General features: G+C 48.5%; 1 protein-coding gene across 1 annotated transcript; it reads right to left on the bottom strand.

Annotated features, from left to right (window-relative positions):
- Nucleotides 1-286: 286 nt before the first annotated feature.
- LOC121361468 (myopalladin-like) lies at nucleotides 287-20,156 on the bottom strand. The gene is made up of 7 exons (XM_041482213.1): nucleotides 20,084-20,156; nucleotides 8,306-8,379; nucleotides 6,957-7,019; nucleotides 6,288-6,429; nucleotides 5,536-5,559; nucleotides 4,841-4,960; nucleotides 287-420 (listed from the first exon to the last, which is right to left on the bottom strand). Exons 3-7 carry the CDS (start codon nucleotides 7,017-7,019, stop codon nucleotides 287-289), a joined length of 483 nt encoding a protein of 160 aa, XP_041338147.1. The 5' UTR covers nucleotides 8,306-8,379; nucleotides 20,084-20,156.
- Between the last annotated feature and the right edge of the window lie 559 nt (nucleotides 20,157-20,715).

The following is a 20,715-nucleotide window of genomic DNA, read 5'->3' as shown; positions in this document are numbered from 1 at the left end:
CTGCTGATTCGGACCGGCTCTCTCCCGGCTCGGTCCGGCTCTGTCCCGGCTCTATCTGGCTCTGTCCATTCTCTGTCCCGGCTCTATCCGGCTCTGCCCCTGCTCTATCCCGGCTCTGTCTGGCTCTGTCCCGGCTCTATCCCGGCTCTGTCCATGCTCTGTCCCGGCTCTGTCTGGCTCTATCCGGCTCTGCCCCTGCTCTATCCCGGCTCTGTCTGGCTCTATCCCGGCTCTGTCCCTGCCCTGTCCGGCTCTCTCCCGGCTCTATCCCGGCTCTGTCCCTGCTCTATCCCGGCTCTATCCGGCTCTGTCCCGGCTCTATCCCGCTCTGTCCTGGCCCCAGGGGGCAGCGGCCGCGGCTCAGCGCTGCCGGGAGCGTCCCTGGCTCAGCAGAAGGGGCAGACCCGCAGAAGTCGCCAGCTTTTCAAGAGAAAAGCAGGTGTTCTGCCCGTCAGGGAGCAGCAGCAAGGACCGCTGCAATATGCTTGAACGTCCCGAAATCCCACTTTATTATCCCAAGGAAATTCTTGCCCAGAGGAGCTGTGACTGACCCATCCCTGGTGTTCAAGGCCAGGTTGGATGGGGCCCTGAACAGCCTGGTCTAGTGAAAGGTGCTCCTGCCTATGGCAGAAAAAATGCCATCTGTATGGTCCTTTCCAGCCCAAACCATTCTGCGGAATGTGGGTCTAAACTCCTTGTTTAACTCATTTCCTAATTGTTTGTAGCTAATTGCCTCTGTAGCGATAAAGCTCTGCTACCGATTTTAAGGCTGTGCACTCAACACACACTCGAGAGCCCGGTTTAAAGGTGGATTAAACCCCCCAGCCGCAGCCCCGAGCGAGCCCTCCCTCCGTGCCCAGGGTCACCTCCCCAGCCCCGCTGCGGCAGGGAGCTCGGTCAGGAGCAGGGGCATTGCTCATGGATGTGTCTGAGCAGTCATAAACTGAGTAACGAAACTAGCCTTGTGGAAAGGATATGATGAAAATGCGGGAAATGTTAATATTTTGCTGCTCGTGTTTGTTATTACAGCTTTTTACACGGATGAAAAAATGCAGCTGTGGTGTTCTCACCAGAACAGCAGCAGATCCTGCTGGCAGGTTAGGCTGGCTTCAATGCCTAATTACACCTTAAATTAACATTATAGTGTTTTAAATATCTTAATTATACTTCGGCAACCATCGCCTGTTGTTTAAAAACACCCCAAGCCCCAAAGTCCCGCAGCTGGGCTGCGTGTGCGCTCTCAGCTGCTCCCATCTCCTCCCCTGTGCCCGGGAGTCTGTCGGCACTGAGATCTTCACGAGGTTAATCCACCTCCAGAGCTTGTGTTTAAACATCGTTTGCGAGCTAAAACTACAGAGCAGGTGTTAATTGAGTGCTAATTTATATAAATTCCTCGCGTGAAAGTGATTAAGGGAGGGAATTCGTCCCTACTTGTCTTTGCTTTTTACGTCAAAAAAACAAAACAAAACAAAACAAAACAAAACAAAAAAAAAAAAAAAAAGAAAAAAAGAAAAATAATTAAAAATAGGTGGTTTGCATAGAGAGAGGCGAGTGCTTGTAAGAAGGTACGTGGGTCATGATCACTGCCCTGCAGGACGCTGTGAGCACAGTACAGGGCAGGCTCCGTGCTCAGACAGGCTCCCTGGCTTCCCACCAACCTCAACTTGGCACTAAAGCTGGCTGCGAGGCATCAATTTAAGGACAGTTTTACACACTTAAAAGAGTGGACACAACCGGGACAGCTTGTGTGAAAGAGAAGGAACAGGAAAACGTGACATCCAGAAGGTAGGAAAAAAGGTGAGAGAACTGGAAGCTGAACTGATGAAGGCAGAGGGATAAATCTCATCTCCTGTGCCAAGTAACTTAATAGCACTGTGACCAGCACTGCGAGGTGTCAGAAATCAGCTTTTCTGTCCTGCTTCAGTTTACTCTCTAAGAATGGTGCCCTGCTGCTTCTGATTGGGTTCTTTCTCCTCACTGCTTGAGTCATATAGCAAAAAATGTCTAGAAAAAGAGTTAAGGATCTGTTGCTTATTAATTAAGATACTTAAAAGCTGAATACTAAAATACCTGGCAGTATATTAGTGCCTGAAGCCTCTTCTTTTGCTTGGATTGAGTTTCTTTAATGAAGTTTGAATGGTTTATTCTGCTTCAGTGTTGTTGAGGACACTGCAAGCTGCAGGTGTAAAGGGCTCAGAAAGGAGTAGCTGGTAGTGACAGTCTTGAATTGCATTTTCTGGCTTTTGTGGAGTGCCTGTTGCTAGGCAATAATTGGGAGAATATGGGCACAAGGATTTCATTCATTTTATAGCTATTCCCAATAATAGCTTTGTTCTGTCATCACTGCCTTTGTTGGTATTTGCCTTTGGTAATACAGTTGAACCACATGAGGGAATTATATGCTAAATCTGAGTAACAAGACAGTTATTTTGCAACAAGCCATTAGCCCTGATTGCTGAGTTTGAGGTAACAGCAACATTTACAATGCTGAGTCACATTCATAATGATGTTTCAAAGCACCTGGCAGTATGTCTGTGAGATTTGAAGGTATTTAAATTCTCATAGATACATATATCTAGAAATTTTAATAGTTTCTCTCTGTATTTTGAGATGTGTCTGAAGTCTGGACTAGTTAATGTTTTTTGTTTACATTTATATAGGTATACACACACACATAGCCTACATTTTAAAAAGCTATTACATAGCTGATTTTGGTGGCAAGGTAAATCCCTTTATGCATTAGGGTCTGCTTAGGGTCCCAACTGATTTCCCTGGAGCAAGCCTGGATTTCAAAGAAGGGCTTGAAGCCAAACTGAGAGCTTCCTCTTAATGATCTGCATGCTGGTTATTGGAACAAAACCATTTTTACCCAGTGATTTAGCAAAAAAGTAACTCTCCTGCATGGAGACATCTATACTGAAATATGATCTCTCCTGTGGTAAAATTTGAAGGAGGCTGTTCAGAATTGTTAAAATAACTGGTTTAGTTAAAATGGCTGAGTACATCCAAAAATAATCTGTAAGCCAGGGAATGGTCTCTGTCAGGGACAGCCGTTTCCACAGTCTGTAACAGGATCCCTGCAGCTGCAGGCTGGCACTCAGCTGGGAGAGCAGGCACACGTAGCTCTCCCTGTCCCTAACAGCACAGGGGGAATCCTCTGCTGGGCTTGGATGGCTGAACTGTCACCATTCGAGGTCATCCTTGTGTCTGCAAACCCCTGAGAAGCCCTCCAGAGATGGGGGTGATGTCACCAATCTATGCATTCTAACCTGATTTGTTTCTCTGGAGCAATCAAAGAGAACTGATAATGCAATAAGTGTGCAGTGACTTGAGAGATGCATTTGGGATGGAAATTGGATCAAGTCTTGTCATAAAATTGAGTGCTTTACTACTGGGGCAGGATCTCCATCTCCTGAGGGGGGAGCGTCCCTGCCATGCCATGGGACAGTTTTCCTTCTATGCAGTGGGTCACTGGGTCAGTGCTTTTCCTCCACAGAGTGGTTTGCAGGTCCTGTCTGCACCACACTTACAGGATCTCAAGTTTTATTGCTGTCTTTAAGAATAGGAAACAGAAACATGAGGTGATGCCGCTCGGCCAAAGCCACCAAGGAAGGTGGTGGCAACAGAATTGTACCTTGAGCTTTCCCAGGTACTGTGATCTTTGCCTCATGCTCTGCTGTGGAGCCAAAGGTCTCCTGGAAGACAATTTTTTGGAGTGATGCTTTTAGGTTAGACACAGACAGACTCCTGCAAACGACTTCAGGCCCTTCCCTGGTGCTTTGGGTGGGACCTGCCAAGCTGGTGCTGCACATTGTCATTGTCACCCAGGCAAACAGCTCAGGCTGCTGCCTGTGCCTGATCCCTGTCAGGCTGAGGGGCACTGGAGTGTGCAGCTGGCATCCCTGGGCAGTTCATGCCCTAAGTGTTGTAAAGAGCTACCCCAGGGGTGTGATTTTCTCTGGGGTGTGATTTTCTCTCTGTCTTACCGCAGAGGTGAAACCCCAGGCGAGTTCTCGTAAGCTCCATGGAAATCTTCAGCTTGGCTCTTGGAGCTCTTCTGGCCAAAGCTGGAGGCTGCAGCTCGAGTGCCCAGCCCGGGGCTCTCTGGGCTGTAGGATGGCAGAGCAGCTGCCCCACGCTCCTTGGCTCCTGCTTGGCTGCTCCTGGGGAGGGTGGCTTTCTTCATGGTGACCTGCACAGCTGGCCTGGGGACAGCACCTCCAAAGCTCTCCAGCTCTTTAGCTCCTGGAAGTAGAATTGTCCCCATGTCAGGCTGGGAGCAGTGGAGGCTCACCAGTGCAGCACTGCAGTAACAGGGCATGGGAAACTGCAATGTCTGAGCAGGAGGATGAGGCTCATTCTGCTCTGCACAGACTGAAACCTGCACAGCAGCACGAGCCAAACCTGGCTTCTGGCAGGGCTGCTGAGCTCTGGGTACCTGCCAGGTGCTGCTATGGTGGCATATGGCTTCCAGCACGAGCCAAACAGGTCAGGTGGAACCATAAACAAGGTATAGACATGGCCAATGTTGGGCCAAGCTGGAATCCCTGGAGGGATGAAGCTCAGGGATGAGACTCCTCTGAGAGAGGGAACAGCATCTCCACCTTGTCATCCTTGACTCAGGAAGAAGAGGGACCAAAAGCACAAACACAGAACATCTTGCATCCAGCTTTGAGAGGTACCCAAGCAGACTTCATTTTTTGGGCATTTCTCTCCTCTTGAGCCTACAAAATAGTTTGGGTCTGGCTTCTGCTTGGGAAATATCTGTGATTCTGCCTGATGTTGAGCACAGCAAATTCTTTTGTGTTTATTTGATCAACACAGAAACCCATGTGCTTACCTGGGGAAACAGAGAGATGTGCACTGGATGCTGCAGACCCAAATTCATTTTCAGCAACACATTTAAATATTCCAGAGTCTTCTGGGAAAGCTTCTGTAATAACCAGGGTGCAGACTTCCTCTGAAATAAGAGATTCAGGCATGATGTACCACAAGAGGCAAAGGTTAACTTGTAGGAACTGCTCTTTACAGGACTCTTTACATAGTGGTGGGGATTGGCACTAATAGAGTGAAAAAAAAGTGATGTAGAGGGCATGGGAAGTGAAGGGGTTTAGAAGGAGCAAGATTAAAGGAGACTCTTCCTTTGACATTAATGAAACAAAACACATTTTTGTGGTGGATGTTTTGTTTGTTTAGTTGTTTTTGTTTGTTGTGGCTTTGTTGTTTTTTTTTTTCCTAAATTCTGTCATTTCTTGTGCAAGTTTAAAAGGTTATAGGTCAGAATGGTAGATATGCTTTCTCTTAGCACAGGGTACTCTTCATTGGCTGAATGTAAAAGGATTGATATTTTTTCCAAGTGTTGTGGAAAAAATCAGGTCCTTTTGGGTGCTTGCAGCAAAATTAAGAACTTGAAAGCTCTTGGCTCGACTGACTATTGTCTTCTGGCTACCTTTGGACATTGTTCTTTTATTTTGGATGAGGTGGGAAATACTGAGTGTGGTGAGGAGTCTACCAAAAAATGCACAGCATACTTACCAGGAACTGCTGATGAACAAGCCTCTGCTCAAGAAAAGAGAGAGAGAATTTAAATTATTATAATGTCAGAATGGAAAAAACCCCAAACCCTTCATCCCTCACTCCCTTCCCCACCTCAGCTGTCACCCTGGCTACAAGGGAACCATCTCCTTTCTGTCCATCACAAGGAATAGCACGTGGCTAGGGAAAGCTCAGGTGTGGCTGGGGGACCTGGTGGTACAAACACCTCTCCACTAAGGTGATGCACAAAGAGCTCCACTGAATTTGGAGTTGGTTGCCGTGGGTTTGGCCCTCTGGAGCTCTGACCTCATGCCTGAGAGTATAAGAAATGGTTTGAAATGAAGTTATGCTTTTTTCCCCCTGAGTTCATCAGCAGTTCTAGCACATGGTAGCAATGCCCCCATGGCTCAGCAGGGCTGTCATTAATAACAAACAGCCTGGAATCTGCCCTGTTGTGCCTGTCCCACTCGTGCAGTGCCAGAGGAAGTGCAGGCTGTGCAGCAGCCTGTGACTTGGGGTCATCTGATACTGTAAACTCAGCTCTGCGCCTATGAACCATCTCCTGAGGTTTTATAGCAGTTCTCCTTCCTGCCCTGTCCCTGTCCCAGGAGAATATCTGTGCACTCATCTGATACTGTAAACTCAGCTCTGCGCCTATGAACCATCTCCTGGGTTTTATAGCAGTTCTCCTTTCTGCCCTGTCTCTGTCCCAGGAGAATATCTGTGCATCAAGCAGCTGCAGCAGCACCTACTTTTCCTCAGGATCCGGAAATCGGCAGAATCCAGGATCCGATCGTATTCCCTGTACCAGTGAACCTGCAGGGTGGGTGTGGAGTGAACGCGGCACTCAAACACCACCAGCTGGCCCTTGGTGGCTCTTATGTTTTGTAGACCCTGGAGGAGAAAATATTTGTGTTAAGTGCCCGATCTAAGTATTTCCCCATTGAGGCATTTATCAGGAAAGGACACACCCTTCAGGGAGGAGGATGGTCTCGCCTGTATTTTCATTTTGCTTACAATAGTTGTTTGAATTCTAAATGCAGTGGGTTGTGAGTGGAAATTTTTTCACCAGAAGACCAGCACTCATTAAAGCCTTGCTTGTGCATTTAAATTAAGATACAAATGCAGGAAAAACTTCCATTCCACTGGATGCAACATAATAAGGGTGGTTACAATGTGAGGTTTCCACTTCAGCCTCCTTTGCAGGAAGTAAATGAGATTAATTCCTGTAAGTGGTTCTGTCTGGATCGTTTACCAATTAAGATGTTAGTTTGATAGCATCACTAACAAAGTATGCTAGCTTTTTTGAATTGTAAATGAACCAATATTCCAGCCTAGAAACACCTTCTGATGGAACAAAAAAATGCAAAATCTAATACTGGTAGTTACAGGATGGGCTGTGTTGTTCTTGTGCTTTTTACCTTTGTAAACACAGGTGTGGTTCCATAGGCAGACCCAGACAGGCTCAGTGAGGGACTCTGCATCTAGATGGCAAAGAAAAGAGATTTTTACAGATTGAATTTTTCACATGCAGAAACCTGGCTGTGTTGCTGGCACTTTCCTTTGAAGGAGAAGAAGATTCAGAGTGTTTTATCTGTTGTTCATGTTCTGGGCTAGGAAATACCCCATGGAGAGTCTCCTCCACTCAGGTGCTTCTAGAGGAAACAATTCCCTGGCCTGCAGACACCAAGTGAGTGGGAAGAGGAGCTGATAAACAGTAAATGTTGCTCAGAGCTTTAAGCCAATTAATTGCCCACATCTTGCAGCCTCTGTGTAAAGATCAGTGCTGCTGCCAGCAGCTGCCCCCTTCTAGAGAGATCCTGACCTGGTTTAGCAGGTCTGGCACTCCCTGGCTAGTGTCGTGTGTGTGGTTGCTACAGTGAGGCTGAGCACAGAGAAATGAGCAGGATTTTTCTACTGTCCTTACATCCTCTGTTAAAACTCAGCTGTCACAGAAGTTCCAGTAAGGCCTCTGATTGATCAAGAAAGGCAGTTTTGAGATCATGAAATATTTGCAGTGCCAGATATGTCCTTGTTCCATGGTGGAGTGTTGATGTGCACTCATCTCTGTCTCATTTAGCTTTGGAACCATGTGTCTTGCATATAAATGTGCAACTGAAGTGCTTGGGTTTGTTTTGCTGTCACACTGGCCTTTTTTTTTATAGCCTTATCTTTGAAATAACCCATGTTTTCATCTCTTTCCCTCCCAGCCTGGGTTAAGGTGTGAATCTGTCTCTAGGTGTTCTGACTTTTTTCCCAGCTCTTGGCCACATAAGTGCTCTAAGCCAGCTCTCTGTTCTGAAGTGACTCTTTGAAGTGTAACTGTGGCAGCCCCTTGGGCATTCCCAGCCCTGTCACCTGCTCCATCAGTTCCTGGCAATTCTGACTAGGAAATGTTCCAAGCCACAAAGCCCTTTTCCAGAGCTTAGGGTCCAGACCTTGATATCCATGCTGACCCTTCCCTCTTAGACTCTTGCTGAAGATGAGCCTGAACTGATCCTTGCAAAATATTTTAGAATGATGTAAATAATAATTTAAAACATGTGTAAGCTGCTCTCTGAGTGTCAGTAGATTAGGCTGAGTTAAAGTGGTGTAACTGTGGTGAACTGAATGGTTGTGAGAGACTGCACTGGCTGAGGAAGCAATGGACAGAAAAACACTGGTGGCTCTCTGCTTTTACCCAGCGTGTGGGGAAAAAAACAGGGCAGGACAGAGACAGAGGCTTTAGGAGGCTGAGTATCCTTGATCCAATAATATCTGGACCACTTACTGTGACATTCCTCTGGCCCCGACAGGATTCTGAGACTTGCAAGGAGGCTTAGCCTTCGGATTTACCCTGAGAACCTGCAGAGACAAACATAAAGTAGTGTGTGTTTAGAACTATCTCCTTTTCCTTACAACACAGCAATGACTGTTTTGTGAACTGAACACAGGCTAGGTGGGGTCACACAGAAGTGCCAGAGGAAATAGAAGCATCCTGAGTATTTGAGAGTAGGCTCAGGTCACCTCCAGAACATGCAGACGCTTTAACAAGATTATTGATACAGACCTTTATGAAAGACCCAAGTTACATGTGAAACCTGGCTTCATGCTGGAACCAGGGTTTTCCTGTATTTGGATGGGAAAGTCTAAAAAAACACGTTACTTTAGGGAGAGTGAAAATGGAACCTCATAAACCAGCTGCTACGTTCCTCTGCATGAAGACTGTAGCATACTGGGTTGACACAGAAAAAGTAGTTATTGAGATTTTAATAGCTTACCATGGTAATTAAAGGCTTACAGGTTTCATCTTTGCTTCCCTTTTGCTATAGCAAGAAGGATTGTTCTTGCTGGTATGCCACAGATGCCAATCCTCCTTCCCCTGGGGCCACCTGCACCAGGACCAAGGCCAGCCTCGACAAACGCCCTGCAGGAGCAGCAGCAGTGCTGTTGTCACTCTGCTTCTGCAGTGAGCCTTAGGGCTGTGCCTGGTGACACACGGTGACAGTGCTCCTGTGCCTGTGTGCCTGCAGCTGGGGGAAGGAATGGAGCCTGCTTTGCCAGCCGGGAGAAGACATGGACATGCTGAACTGACCTTCTGCTGGCTGCAGGAGCCATGGAGGTCCCCTGCTGCTCTCTGCTGTGATGCAATCTCGTGAGCAGAAGCAGGCCCTGGCATTTGCATTCCCCATCCATTAGGGCAGCTTCCACCCTCTCTGGGTGCCTGTGGCATCAGATTTGCTGTTGTCTGGAAGCTGCTGTCACCTGTCTGTGCCTGTGGCTGTGCAGGCAGCACCTGAAGGTGTTGGCAGATGTCTGCAGAGCTGTTGTTTGCTGTTGAGTGCTCAGCTGCTAAAGCCACTGTAGTGTTCCCCTGTGAGCTCCCTGCCTGTGTGGCAGTTTTGCTTTGTGCTTGCCTCTGTGAGGAGCCAGATGTGAGAGGTCATGGTTTGGCACCGAACTCTCTTGGAGGTGGCAGCTGTTTTCTGGCACGCTGACAGTGCTCTAAGTCAGAAGAGCATGGGTGTTTCTTCAGGGTTTGGATGTTACCCTTGTCGATCTCACATGGTAGAGTTTGGCACTTACAGTGTTTGTTAGACATTATGTAAAGTAATGCAAATTTGAGATCTTTTAGCTGTCTGGAGCCATATTGGTGTATTGGTGGATTTACAGGTGGGTACCTGGTGTAGAGAGACAGAGATACTTCAGCAGAGTGGGATTTAGTTACCTTGAAGAGGTCAGTAGGCTAGAAATAACCCATCTTATCAAATAAAATCAAGGTACATATCTGAATTCCTCAGAGGCTTTGCATAGCTCTTTGGTGCAAATAATTTACTTGAGACCTGTTCTCTGTCTCTTCTGCTTTCCAGCACTCTCCATAACAGTGACACCCAATTACCATCGTGGAGATTTTGCAGCCTAGCTGGATTTGCCTGGTTAAAATGAGAACATATCCCTGTGTGCCTCATTCACACCTGCAGAGTGTCACTGAGCCCTGAGGGCCCAGGCACAGTTACCCATGGACTTGGACCACCCATGGCTTTCATATTTCTGGCCGTTGCTCTTGATTTATAAGTGTCTCTCAAGCAGTTCAAGGATGGCTCCTGTCCAAGGTTATAGCATGAGGATATCAACAGGGCTGTGCTGTGATGCAAGGGCTGCTGGATAATCCCAAACCCTTGGATGTGGGAGCAGGGCCTGGGAATGTTTTTGGGTTGCCCTAGGTTCCCACTGCAAACCAATCCTGGCTGGACTCCACCACAGATTTCCCTGGTGCTGCCTTCCAGTCTATCAGGTAACAGTTGGTACAGTCAGTTTTCAGGACCTGGAATATTGGATGATTTGGGTTTTTTTTTTTCTATTTTGCCTCCAGAGAAAAAGGGTGATGAAAAATCACACATGTTCAGATTGTGAAAGGAGTTCCTGGGCTGATACGTCTGCTTTAGAGAGTGCCCCATGCACCTGAGACACGATTAACAAAACTGCATTGGAGGATCATTGCCCCTTCTTTTTTCTGCACAACAAAAGACTTCATTATCCTCAGAACTGCCATCAGTCTTCATGTTCCACTCTGTTTCCAAGTCCATGATCAGTCTGGTCTCACACAAGCACAGAAACAGAGGGCACAGAGGTTCTCCTGCCAGAGGGGACAGTGGACAGCGGCATCTGTGGTGTAGGACCACAGCACAGTGAGGTGCTGCAGGAGGCACTGCCCTCACTGTATCTGGAGTGAGGAGCAAGGTCTTGGAGACAGGCTGCTCTACTGAACTGAATAAGAGCAGCTCCTGACAAGTTTCCAGTATGATGAAAGAGGCACTGAACTTTAGCACTAAGCAGGAATAGCAGCATCTTATGAATTTGTGCTCAAGACAGTTACTCACTTGCATGGCATTAGTTCCTCGATGCGATGACTGCTGCTAAGACCTCCTGACGTGGCAGAGACCATGGCCAAGGGATGGTGGCTGTCAGGGCTGCAAGTGTGCCTGGCCTGGTGCCCTGTGACACACCAGGCAGTCAGTGCTCCCACAGTAAATACAGGCAGCTCTGCGTGGGCTGCTGCAGCTGCCAGTGCTTGAGAAAGGCTGGGTTAACCTCTCATCAGAGCACATCTTGTCAGTTCAGCTGAGTGAAGACCCCATCACTGGGAATTCTGCTTGTTCTTGGCTGCTGTAAGTGTGTGCTAAGAAGCAGAAGCCATCCTTGAAGTTCACATTGCTGGCAGCACCTCTGTTTGTAGACAAACTCATCCTTCACACACATGGCTCACGTTAGGTGCTCTGTTCTCACCTCCTCTTGTGTGGTCCCTCTGTTTCACACTTTGCTTCTCATGAGTGTGTTGGATGCTCTCACTGTTAATATTGGATTTAGGTAAAGGAGAGTTCATGGGAACAGATAAAAGCTTATGAGCTTCAGTGCTGGGACAGTCACTGCTTTAGTCTGAATTCCCTGGTTTGATTGAGACCTAATGACCTTAGGGCTGAGGATATTTGGTAAACCAGGGGACTTTCAAGCCTGCTGAACATGGTGGCTGGTGCTGCTTTAAAGGGCAGAGTGTATTTGGGAGAGTAAATGTCCTGAGAGCATTTGGGCACTGGCTGCAATGCTGACAAGCTCTGCCACTACTAATTGGTTTCACGTGGTTGAAATAGTGGCTTCTGTAGGAGGCCAAACCTGTCCTGTGTGTGTGGCTCTCCAACTCAGCAGTAAAAATGAGAGGAGGTCATTCAGCTTCCAAGAAAACACTGGAAGGTCACTCTGAGGTATCTGTTTTCTCTCTGGCACATCTCCTTTTCCTTATGAGTGATGCTCCAGCCTTCTGTAACTATCAGTTCTCAGACTTCTGAGACCCTGATCCCACATCCTGAGGAGCTCTGTGCGTGACCTGCCCCTCTGCCTGTGTTTACCTTGCTAAGTAGAGAGGTTTTCTACAGCAGGTTAGCAGACCTTGTTCCCTGTGAGGGTGCTGAGGCCCTGGCACAGGCTCCCCAGAGAAGCTGTGGCTCCTCCATCCCTGGAAGTGTCCAAGGCCAGGCTGGATGAGGCTTGGGGCAACCTGGGATAGCGGAAGGTGTCCCTGCCCATGGCAAGGGAGTTGGAGATGGTCTTTAAAACCCTTTCCAACCCAAACCATTCTGTGATGTTACGAGTCTGTGAAAAGTCATCACCCTACAATTTACGGCCTTGAAAGAATATCTAGCCAAGGTTTTACCTTGGTGAGTCATCCTAGCAGTCCTGGTGTCTCATGTAAATGTCAACCTTTACTTAGTGTAACTCTAGATCTTTGTGAAGTGGACAGAATTAGACTCAGCCAAATGAAGAGTCCAAGGACCTTTGCAACCCAACACCAGGATGATTACAAGGTACATCCAGATCATGCTGTTGACACAAACTGTAATGACGACATTCTGACATTACCTGAATAGCTGACATGGCTGCAGAATTATGCTATAGGCAACACTAGGACAAATTTAACACGGGGCTAGGAAAGTATTAAATCTGCACAGAGCCCTTTTGCCAGGTGTTTAGATCATGGAAAACACATTAAATCTGTTTTAGGAACAAGAAGAGCATCTGCTGGATCTGAAATACACTGCATTGCAAAGAGTGTGTGCAGAGGGGAGGAGTACCTTTAAAATTGACACTTAGGAGTGAGGCAGAGCTAGACTGCAACATCACACTGATGTACCAGCTTGTCTTTTATTCAAAAAGCAGCCTTGAATAGATACACAGGATAACAACTTCCAATCACTTTGGAAATGTTGCATTTGCAAACCATCTGCATGTACCTGATGGTGCTACTCATTTTTACAGAGGTGTTCAGGCTTTGGGAATGTGTGCCAGGCACTTGGGTATCTCGTGGCACTAATCTGTGGGGCTTAACAGAGATATGAATAGGTCTGCAAAGAACAAGGCTCTCCCAGTGGCAGTGGGCTGCAGAAAGCTCTGTCTGGAGCTGTATTTCTTCTGTGCCATATGGCTAAACAGGGAAATTGTCACCACTTTGGTAGTGAGCTCTCTAGTTGTGAGTTCCTTAGTGGTGTGAATGTGTTATTATAAAGTGGCTTCTCTGTTGCTCCTGGGGTGTGAATAATGAGAATTCCGTAGGAAGTGAGAAAAGAGTGATTTTATTTGCTTCTCTTTCTACACTCCAAGAATCCTGAGAAGATCAGTTGGACTGCAGAGACTGTTGTGATTTGTGGAATAATCCCTTAAAATCACTGCTCTTCAGGTGGAGAGTGGGGCAGGTTTGTGTCAGCTGGGATATTCTGAAAATAATCAAATAGCTGAAAGAGCTTATTGTAGCCATTGATAAGGTATTCACAGAAACTGAAGAATCCTGGTTGGATGTGAAGCTTGCTGAGAGTCTTCCTAAATTGTAGAAATGCAGCTGAGTATGTTTCAAAGACCTCTTTTATTTTTGGCATATTTTCAGAACAGGTAGCATGGAAGAGCACAATTTCAGAGGCTTGTTTTCTGTGAATTCAGCTTTTAATGCCCCCCATGAAGCAGGTTGGAGATTTGCATCTCAAAAGTTGTGTCTGGCACTCCTGTGGACATTTCCATACATGTTTGAGAAGGGCAGAAAGGTGTGCTGCTTTCAAGGACAGGCTCCCTCTGGAATTAGCAAGGACTGTCAAGCATGGAGACCGGCATGGCAGCTGGAATGAGTGTCCTGTGTTTCATGCTTCAAAGCCACTGCTAAGTTTAAGTTGGGTTCGTCCATTTTACAGAGCAAGTGATGCAAAGAAAAGAGCATCAGCTCTCAGAATGTAATGGCATTTGAACAACAGTAGCCTTAATACAGAAAAGAGCACAGCGGAAAGCTTAATTTTGGAACTAGTTAAGGCACATCCCTGGTGGGATGGTGAACCAGCACACCCAGTGCGTGGCTCACGTGGCTGTGGGTGCAGGTGTGCACATACTCAAGGTGCATGTCCCCACAGGCACGTGTCCCACTCCAAGAGCAGCGTGGAGGGATGGGGCCTCAGTGTCTGTCCATTCACATCTCCTCTGGGTTGCCTGGAAGCCCCTGGGGCAGAGCAGGGTCCCTGGCGGGGCTCGGGGGCCGCCTAGCGAGGGGACACGCTGGGAGGGACGGGCCCTGCATCCAGAGGCTGGGAGCGGCTCACACACCAGGGCTGAGGGGAATTAATTTTATCCCTCATGCCTCTTCTGAGCACAGCTGTTTCTCAGGGCTGGAAAATCCTGGCTTTCCCTCCCCTTATTTGGATAACAGCTGAACTGCCGACAGATATTGGACACTTGAGTCAAAGTGGAGTTCCTAGAACCAAGTGACTAAATCCCCTTTTAAGCACCGACATTAAAAGATGCTTAGAGCTTATTTTAAGAGATGCTAAGCTTCCACTTGAAGTCATGAGGCTCCATACTTTTTAAAGTATACTCGTGTCAAACAGAAATCCTGCTAATTTCCTTCCTTTCTTCCCTGTAAAAAGCCCCAACCCTGCCCACTTCATTGCATGAAGAGCATTACAGAGATGTAGAAGGATTTTGAGCCCAGACTGCCTGGCGTGTGAAGCTGCAGGTCCTGGGGTGAAGGTTCTGTGCCCATGGCTGTGACCTGCAGAGGATGTGCAGGTGTGAATGCAGGCAACAGCTTTTGGGGGTCTCTGGGCATCCTGCTCTGTGGCATTCCCGTGGCACAGGCACATCCCAGAGGCTGTGTCTGTGGAAGCTGAGGGTCCCCTGTGTGAATCCTATGGACTGTTCAGTGCCATGGAAAGAATGTTGTTTCAGGAACCTGTAAATGCTGTCTCTGCAGTGAGGATGCTGTAACAAAGCTAGACGTAATTCTTTCCTGGAAGCTGTGAGGGGGCACCCACGGTCTCCAGGATTCCTGCTCCGTAAAATCCCAGAGTTGGTGCCGAGCTGGGGCCTGGGGCAGGGCTGGGCTGCTCTGCTGGGGCACAGCTCTGAGCCGCGGAGCCCTCTCCCTCCTCGCATCCACGGGCTGCCGCTGCACAGCCTGAGCTGGGGAGGGCACGAATCCCGCCCCGGCTCTGCCTTTCCCTGCGCGCTGCTGCAGGGTGTCGTTCCCATTCCCACAGGATGCCTGATGAAGCAGAGCTCAGCCATAACACAAAAACTCAGAGTGGTTTTTGAGGTCGGCAGGGCTGGCCTCCCGCCCCGGCCCAGCGCGGGCTCCGGGCACGGCAGAGGGAGGGTTAGGTTAACAGGGCAGGGAGGAGGGCGAGGAGCCTGTCCTGCCCCATCTCCGTGTGGGCACACCTTCCAAGGAGGTGGCTCTCATTCCAGCAGGCTTAGGAGATGGGAATTGTGTGATCCGTGCAGTAACTGTGACTCACGGCTTTGCTATCCAGAGCCCCAAGGATGACTCTGCTGCCCTGGCTGTACCCTTACGTTTGCATTTTCTGCAGCGAGTTCTGATCTCCCCTGGCCCCAGACCACACCTGTTACACGTGTCCCTCCTTCGGGAAGAAGGAATTTTTGTGAACAGCTCTGCAGGAATTGCAACTGCTACAGCATCATGTAGCACAGGATGTCTTTGCTATAATAGTAATTACCAAAATGGAGAAAGAGCCTTTTCTGTCCCCAAACATCATGATTTTACTTAGCTGATTTCATTTGCATGGGAATAAAAGGAAAGTGTGTCCTCAGATGGGAACACATTCAAATGGGATGTCTCCAGAGTGACAGCAGTAGCTCTGTTGCACTCAGATGCAAATAGGAATGTGGGGTAGCTTTTGCAGAGCCTGCATAACATTTTTCTCCAAAGTGCTATGCAAAGCAGCAGGTGCCTGCTGTAGCTTCTGTCATCTCTGTCACACAGGTGTGTCTCAAGTGGTTACTGACTGGTGGCCTGATGCTGCTGCCATGTAAACTTGAAATCATCAAAGCTGGCAGATCCAGAGATGAATCAAAGCTCCTGAGCCTGCTGAAATGTCAGCTCTGCTGTCCCAGGGCACGCCAGGCTCCTGAGCTGCTCGTGCTGCTGCTGCTGCACGGCGCAGGAGGCTGCAGCAAGGGCAGGGATCTCCGTGGGAGCTGCTCCCAGACAATGCCCCAGGCAGGGGAGCTATGCACAGAATCCTCCAGTTGCCCATCAGCTCCGGGAATTCTGGCCCAAAGGTCCTGTCCTAGCTCAGCTCCACAGCACTGCTCACCCCCAAGACAGGCAGTGCCAGCCTTTCCATGAGCAGAATGAATCAGGGGCTGAGACCTGAACGAGCAGTTAACCAGGAGCCCAGAACCCCTGGAGTGCTGTGAGGAGGGCTATTTAAAGCTCTCTGGTTTCCCTGACTGGCCAGGAGATGTTTTTAGCCCACTGGTCAGGGAATTGTCTGTCTGGGCTGCTGAGAGGTGGGGCTGTGTCCCCATGGTGCTGGTGCAAGATTCTGGCCAGAGGTGCCTTCCTGGAGGCACTCACAAGTGTTGGGGTTCCCCCAAGAGCTGTGGGGTTTGTGCTGAGCCTGGGCACCACAGGAGCAACTGCTGGGCATCAGGGATGTGTAACCTGGCTCCCCCCGTGCCACGTGTGCAGTGCTGAGGGCTGGGCAGCCTGGGAGTGGGGAGCAGAGCACAGGGATGGGGTCTCTGGCCAGCTCCTGCCCAAGCTGGGGCAAAGCTCTTCCCTCTGCTGCCACCTGAGCAGCAGAGTAATCTCAAGCACCTATAAATGGTGCTGGAGGAGGCTGTTGGTTCTGTGGAGTGATGGGGAGCTGGGGGTGCAGTGATGCCAGCATAAGGAAGGCATTTTCTATAGTTTTTTCCTCTGCATGGGCCTTGCAGAGGCTGGAGGGCTGCTGTGCAGTGGGGCAGAGCTGGGGTCTCTTAAATACTTGTTCTCAGGTCCTACCCCTGATTTCTTCACCAGAGGAGCTGGGGCAGCTTCAGAATCTAAAAGAGAATTTGAGTCTACACCAGGAGCTCTGATTCAGCAGCAGGGCTGTGGTAGTTATCCAAAACTGCTGGGAGCCAGAATGCACCATATAACCAAGTCAGGAAGAGCAGCCTGTTGCATGTGCTGCAGCATCACCACAAAACTCGGAGCAGGCACCTACCTCTTGCACTGTAAAATGCGATAAAGAAAGCTATTCCTGTCTGGGAGCTTTTACACAGAGCATAAATTGTGCATTTAAAAAGTGTAAATAATCAGGATATTGCTAAGCACTGTAGTTTGGAAGCCTCTGTGTAGAACTAAGGTGTGGACTGTGAAGCAGTTAAAGGTGCCAATTCCCCAAACCATCATTGTTCAAATTGCCTAAATTAACCTGTCACTGTACAGTCAAAGGCAGCCTTTTATAGGGAAATAACTTTACAAACCCCAAGCCATTTCACAGAAAATTGAGCTGGCAGAAAGGATTGCATAAAATTAAATAACTTGCACAGATGTTTCTTGAATGAAAATGAGTTCTAATGGTTATTATCTGTGCCCAGCAGGCATCGAGACTGTGCCATCCAAGCTCTCCCAAACACCTCCTGTGACAGTGCCACGTGCCACAGCCCGTGCCCAAGGAGGAGGAAAGGTTGGTTTCAATGAATTCTGTGGAATTTGGGCTCCCACAGACCCCCTGTGCCCGGCTGGTGCCAGGCAGTGACTGTTCCCAGCCAGCAGCCCATGGGCAGTGGCTGCACAGCCAAAACCCCCCCAGAAATAGGATCAGGCTAATTTTAACTCCAGGGACAGCATTTGATATGGAAGCAGCTGGTGTCATACAAAACTCTGGGCCTGTCGAGCAGCCCAAGTGCATTGCTACACAAATATGTTCATTTCCACCCAAAGGCCATTGGCAGCCAGGCCTGATTTTAGCTTGCACTTGACTCATTATAAATCAGAGCTGTAAATTTGTAACCATAGACATGCAGTGCCTAAACTCTTAGATTTTAATGCCGTTTCTTCAGAAAAGTGAGGCGTGTGTAACCTGTTTCTCTCACCCTGTAATCATTGCATTGCTACTATGCTTCATCTGTTTGTGTTTGCAGCTGGTGAAAAGGTTTTCTGGTCATACTCCCTGTGTTCCCCCCATGTGAAAAGGTGCTCTACCGTGAAAAGCTGATTTGCTAGACATCATGCTAATTGCCAAGAGCACATCTAGGCAGTGATCTCCGTGTGTGCTTGGATTACCTTCTTTTTGGCAGCTAAGACAAACTTTCTGGGTAGAAAACCCCAAAAAATACAGAAGGGCTTTAAATTCCTGTCTTCTGAAGAGTGGCAGGGGTAGCATATGTGCCAAACTTCAGCTCAAGTGTCCCACAAAGCAACTGATATTGCATAATTATTGGAAAATCTCTCAAAACCAAAAATGCCTAATTTAATGTGTACCTAGCTGCATTGGACAGTTGTCTCAAGTACAGCCATGTAGGGTGGCTTTGGACTCCAGCTTGTGCTGCAGGCCTGGCACCCAGCAAGGGGCTGTCCCCTGCCCTGTGTAACCTTTGGAAATTAGGAAATGCCAATAAAAAGCATGTGTGCACTGTGAGGCGCAGGAGAGCCAGGGCTTTGTGTCTGCCTGCCCTCCCTGCTAAAAATGAGAAGCTTGCTTCTGCTTAGAGAGCTGGTCAGTGAATGGGTTTAAAATGTTAAATTAGGTTTAGAATGTAAAAAGGTTGAATTAGCAGCAGAGGGAGAGGTGAGTTACGGTTCTTGTTAATTGTATTTGTGAGAAGTGGAAAAAGTTCCTCTCTCAGGCAGTGAGGACACACCACTCAATTTTCTTGCTGCTTTTTGCAACAACAGTGAGGAATTTCTCTTATTTCTCCAAGAGATAACGGTGTTAGGGACAAAGCTCTTGGATACCCCAAACCTACTAATTAATGCAAACAAAAAGAAAAACATGAAAAGGAAGATACTCAGAAAACAAAGGGAATTAAGTTCCTTTCAAGGGGCAGGTCCTGCCCTCAAGTTTGCCTCACACCCTGATCTGCTGAGGAAATCCTTGATCCAGCAGCTCCTCTGGAGCTGGGGGGCTCCACACCTCCATCCACACTTGGCCATTCTCACAACCCTCTGGATTAAACCTACAGACATGGGCCAGGGCTAATTATTGAAATTTAACACCCCCATCCACACTTGGCCATTCTCACAACCCGCTGGATTAAACCTACAGACATGGGCAGGGCTAATTATTGGAATTTATTTGTGTCTCTGGGCTGGGCTGTGGCTGTGCCCTGCTGGGCCAGGGGAGGAGGGCAGTGCCCAGCCCTGGCCTGAGCTCAGCTGCTGCCTGCTGCAGGGGCACACGCAGGCTGGCCTTCCTCCCTGCCTGTGGCACAGGAGCAGCAGTGATGTGTTCTGCTAGCACAGGGCTGGACAGTGAACGTCTGTGGCTGGAAAGGATGTGCTGGCAGAGAATCAGAGCAGCCTGAGCTGCTGCAAGGTGGAGCACAGGGTGAAAGAGTAAATCCAAATCCCACTGCTACTAATGTGGTTCTGGTTACCTGCATTACCTACAGTTCTCAGTGCTCTGAAAAGACACCCACTGAGAAGTTGTATCATAATTTCTGGCCACTTTCTTCCTTGTAGCACTTCTACCCCTTTCCTCTTTCCTCTGCCCACGAGCCACATTTAGGAGCAGGCTTTGGAGCCCTGTGGGTGCTCTGCTGCACAGCCCACATCACAGCTGAGGGTCTTGGGGACCATTTCATCTGCTCTCAGCCCAGGACACTAAATGGAGCATTGGTGGATTGGCTGCTTGCAGAGTACCCCAAAAATGAAATGAGACATTCAGGGAGCAAAGCTCATTGTGGCTTCACCCCTTGTGCCTGTGCCGTGGAGCTGGGATGCCCTGGGTGGCAGTGGGCTCCTCTCTAGTTCTGAAAGCACAATCTTCCTGGTGCCAGGGTGAGAGATGCTGATGCAGGCAGCAGACTGAGCCAAGGATGCTGTGGGTTTGGAGCTCCTGGGTTGCCAGGATGCTCAAATGACCACCCTTGATGAGCCTAAAGGTAAGAGCAGAGCTTGGTGTGCTAGCAAGGGGAATGCTGCTCTCTGAAAAGGAAAATCATATCCCTGCCTCTATTCCCCACATCTGAAAAGCATCAAACATCCTGAGAACATGGTTAATATGCTAGAAATTAAAGTGTTACTCACCTCTGTAAGCCATCAGTTTGGTTTTGGGGCTCTTGCTGCCAGCAGTTTGTGTCAGTGCTGAGTCTTGAAGTGGAAAGTCTCCTCTCCAGCAGCTCCCTCTGAGGTCTGGAGGCTGTCTGGGTGGTGGGTTACATTTCTGATGTTCAGATCCCTGCTTGTGAGTGATGGCATGGCGGGAATGTCAGCTGTATGGGAATAAACTGCAGCAATTTATTCCCTCCAGCCTGTTTGAAAGTCAACAGGGTGGCACCATTAGCTGGAACAAAACAGGTCCAGCGTTGTGAGATACAAAGGTGGCCAGATCTGTAATTGCTTATAATTTGAAATGCTAATAGCCCTGAGTGCTGGAAAGATGCCAGCTCAGGTCGATTGTGGCTCTCCACATTGAAAGAGAAGTGTAGAAAAACTTCATTAGAAGCAGGACTCTCTTGCACAGATCTGGAATGTAAAGAATTTCCTATTCACTTGGGATAGAAAGAAAACCTGAGCTTCTTCCTAGATGCTGAGAAGTGCAGGGAGATATCTTGGTGGAGGCAGCAAGTGTCCAGCTGGCTTGAGCAGCCTCGTGTGACAGCCTGCAGAGCTGGTGCTGAGAAGCTTGTAGGAGCTGAGGGATGTTGTGGTGCTGGCAG

The sequence above is a fragment of the Pyrgilauda ruficollis genome, unplaced genomic scaffold, assembly GCF_017590135.1.
Source record: "Pyrgilauda ruficollis isolate IOZ18807 unplaced genomic scaffold, ASM1759013v1 scaffold57, whole genome shotgun sequence".
Classification (NCBI taxonomy): domain Eukaryota; kingdom Metazoa; phylum Chordata; class Aves; order Passeriformes; family Passeridae; genus Pyrgilauda; species Pyrgilauda ruficollis.
This window is presented reverse-complemented; position numbering and strand designations above follow the sequence as displayed.

What these genes read in the sequence shown, in the direction of transcription:
- LOC121361468 (XM_041482213.1), bottom strand. Translation starts at nt 7,019, where the DNA reads ATGCAGAGTCCCTCACTGAGCCTGTCTGGGTCTGCCTATGGAACCACA. An exon ending in CCACACCTGTGTTTACAAAG is followed by an intron (nt 6,430 to 6,956) that starts GTAAAAAGCACA and finishes TTTCTCCTCCAG; the next exon opens with GGTCTACAAAACATAAGAGC. An exon ending in TTGTTCATCAGCAGTTCCTG is followed by an intron (nt 4,961 to 5,535) that starts GTAAGTATGCTG and finishes CTCTTATTTCAG; the next exon opens with AGGAAGTCTGCACCCTGGTT.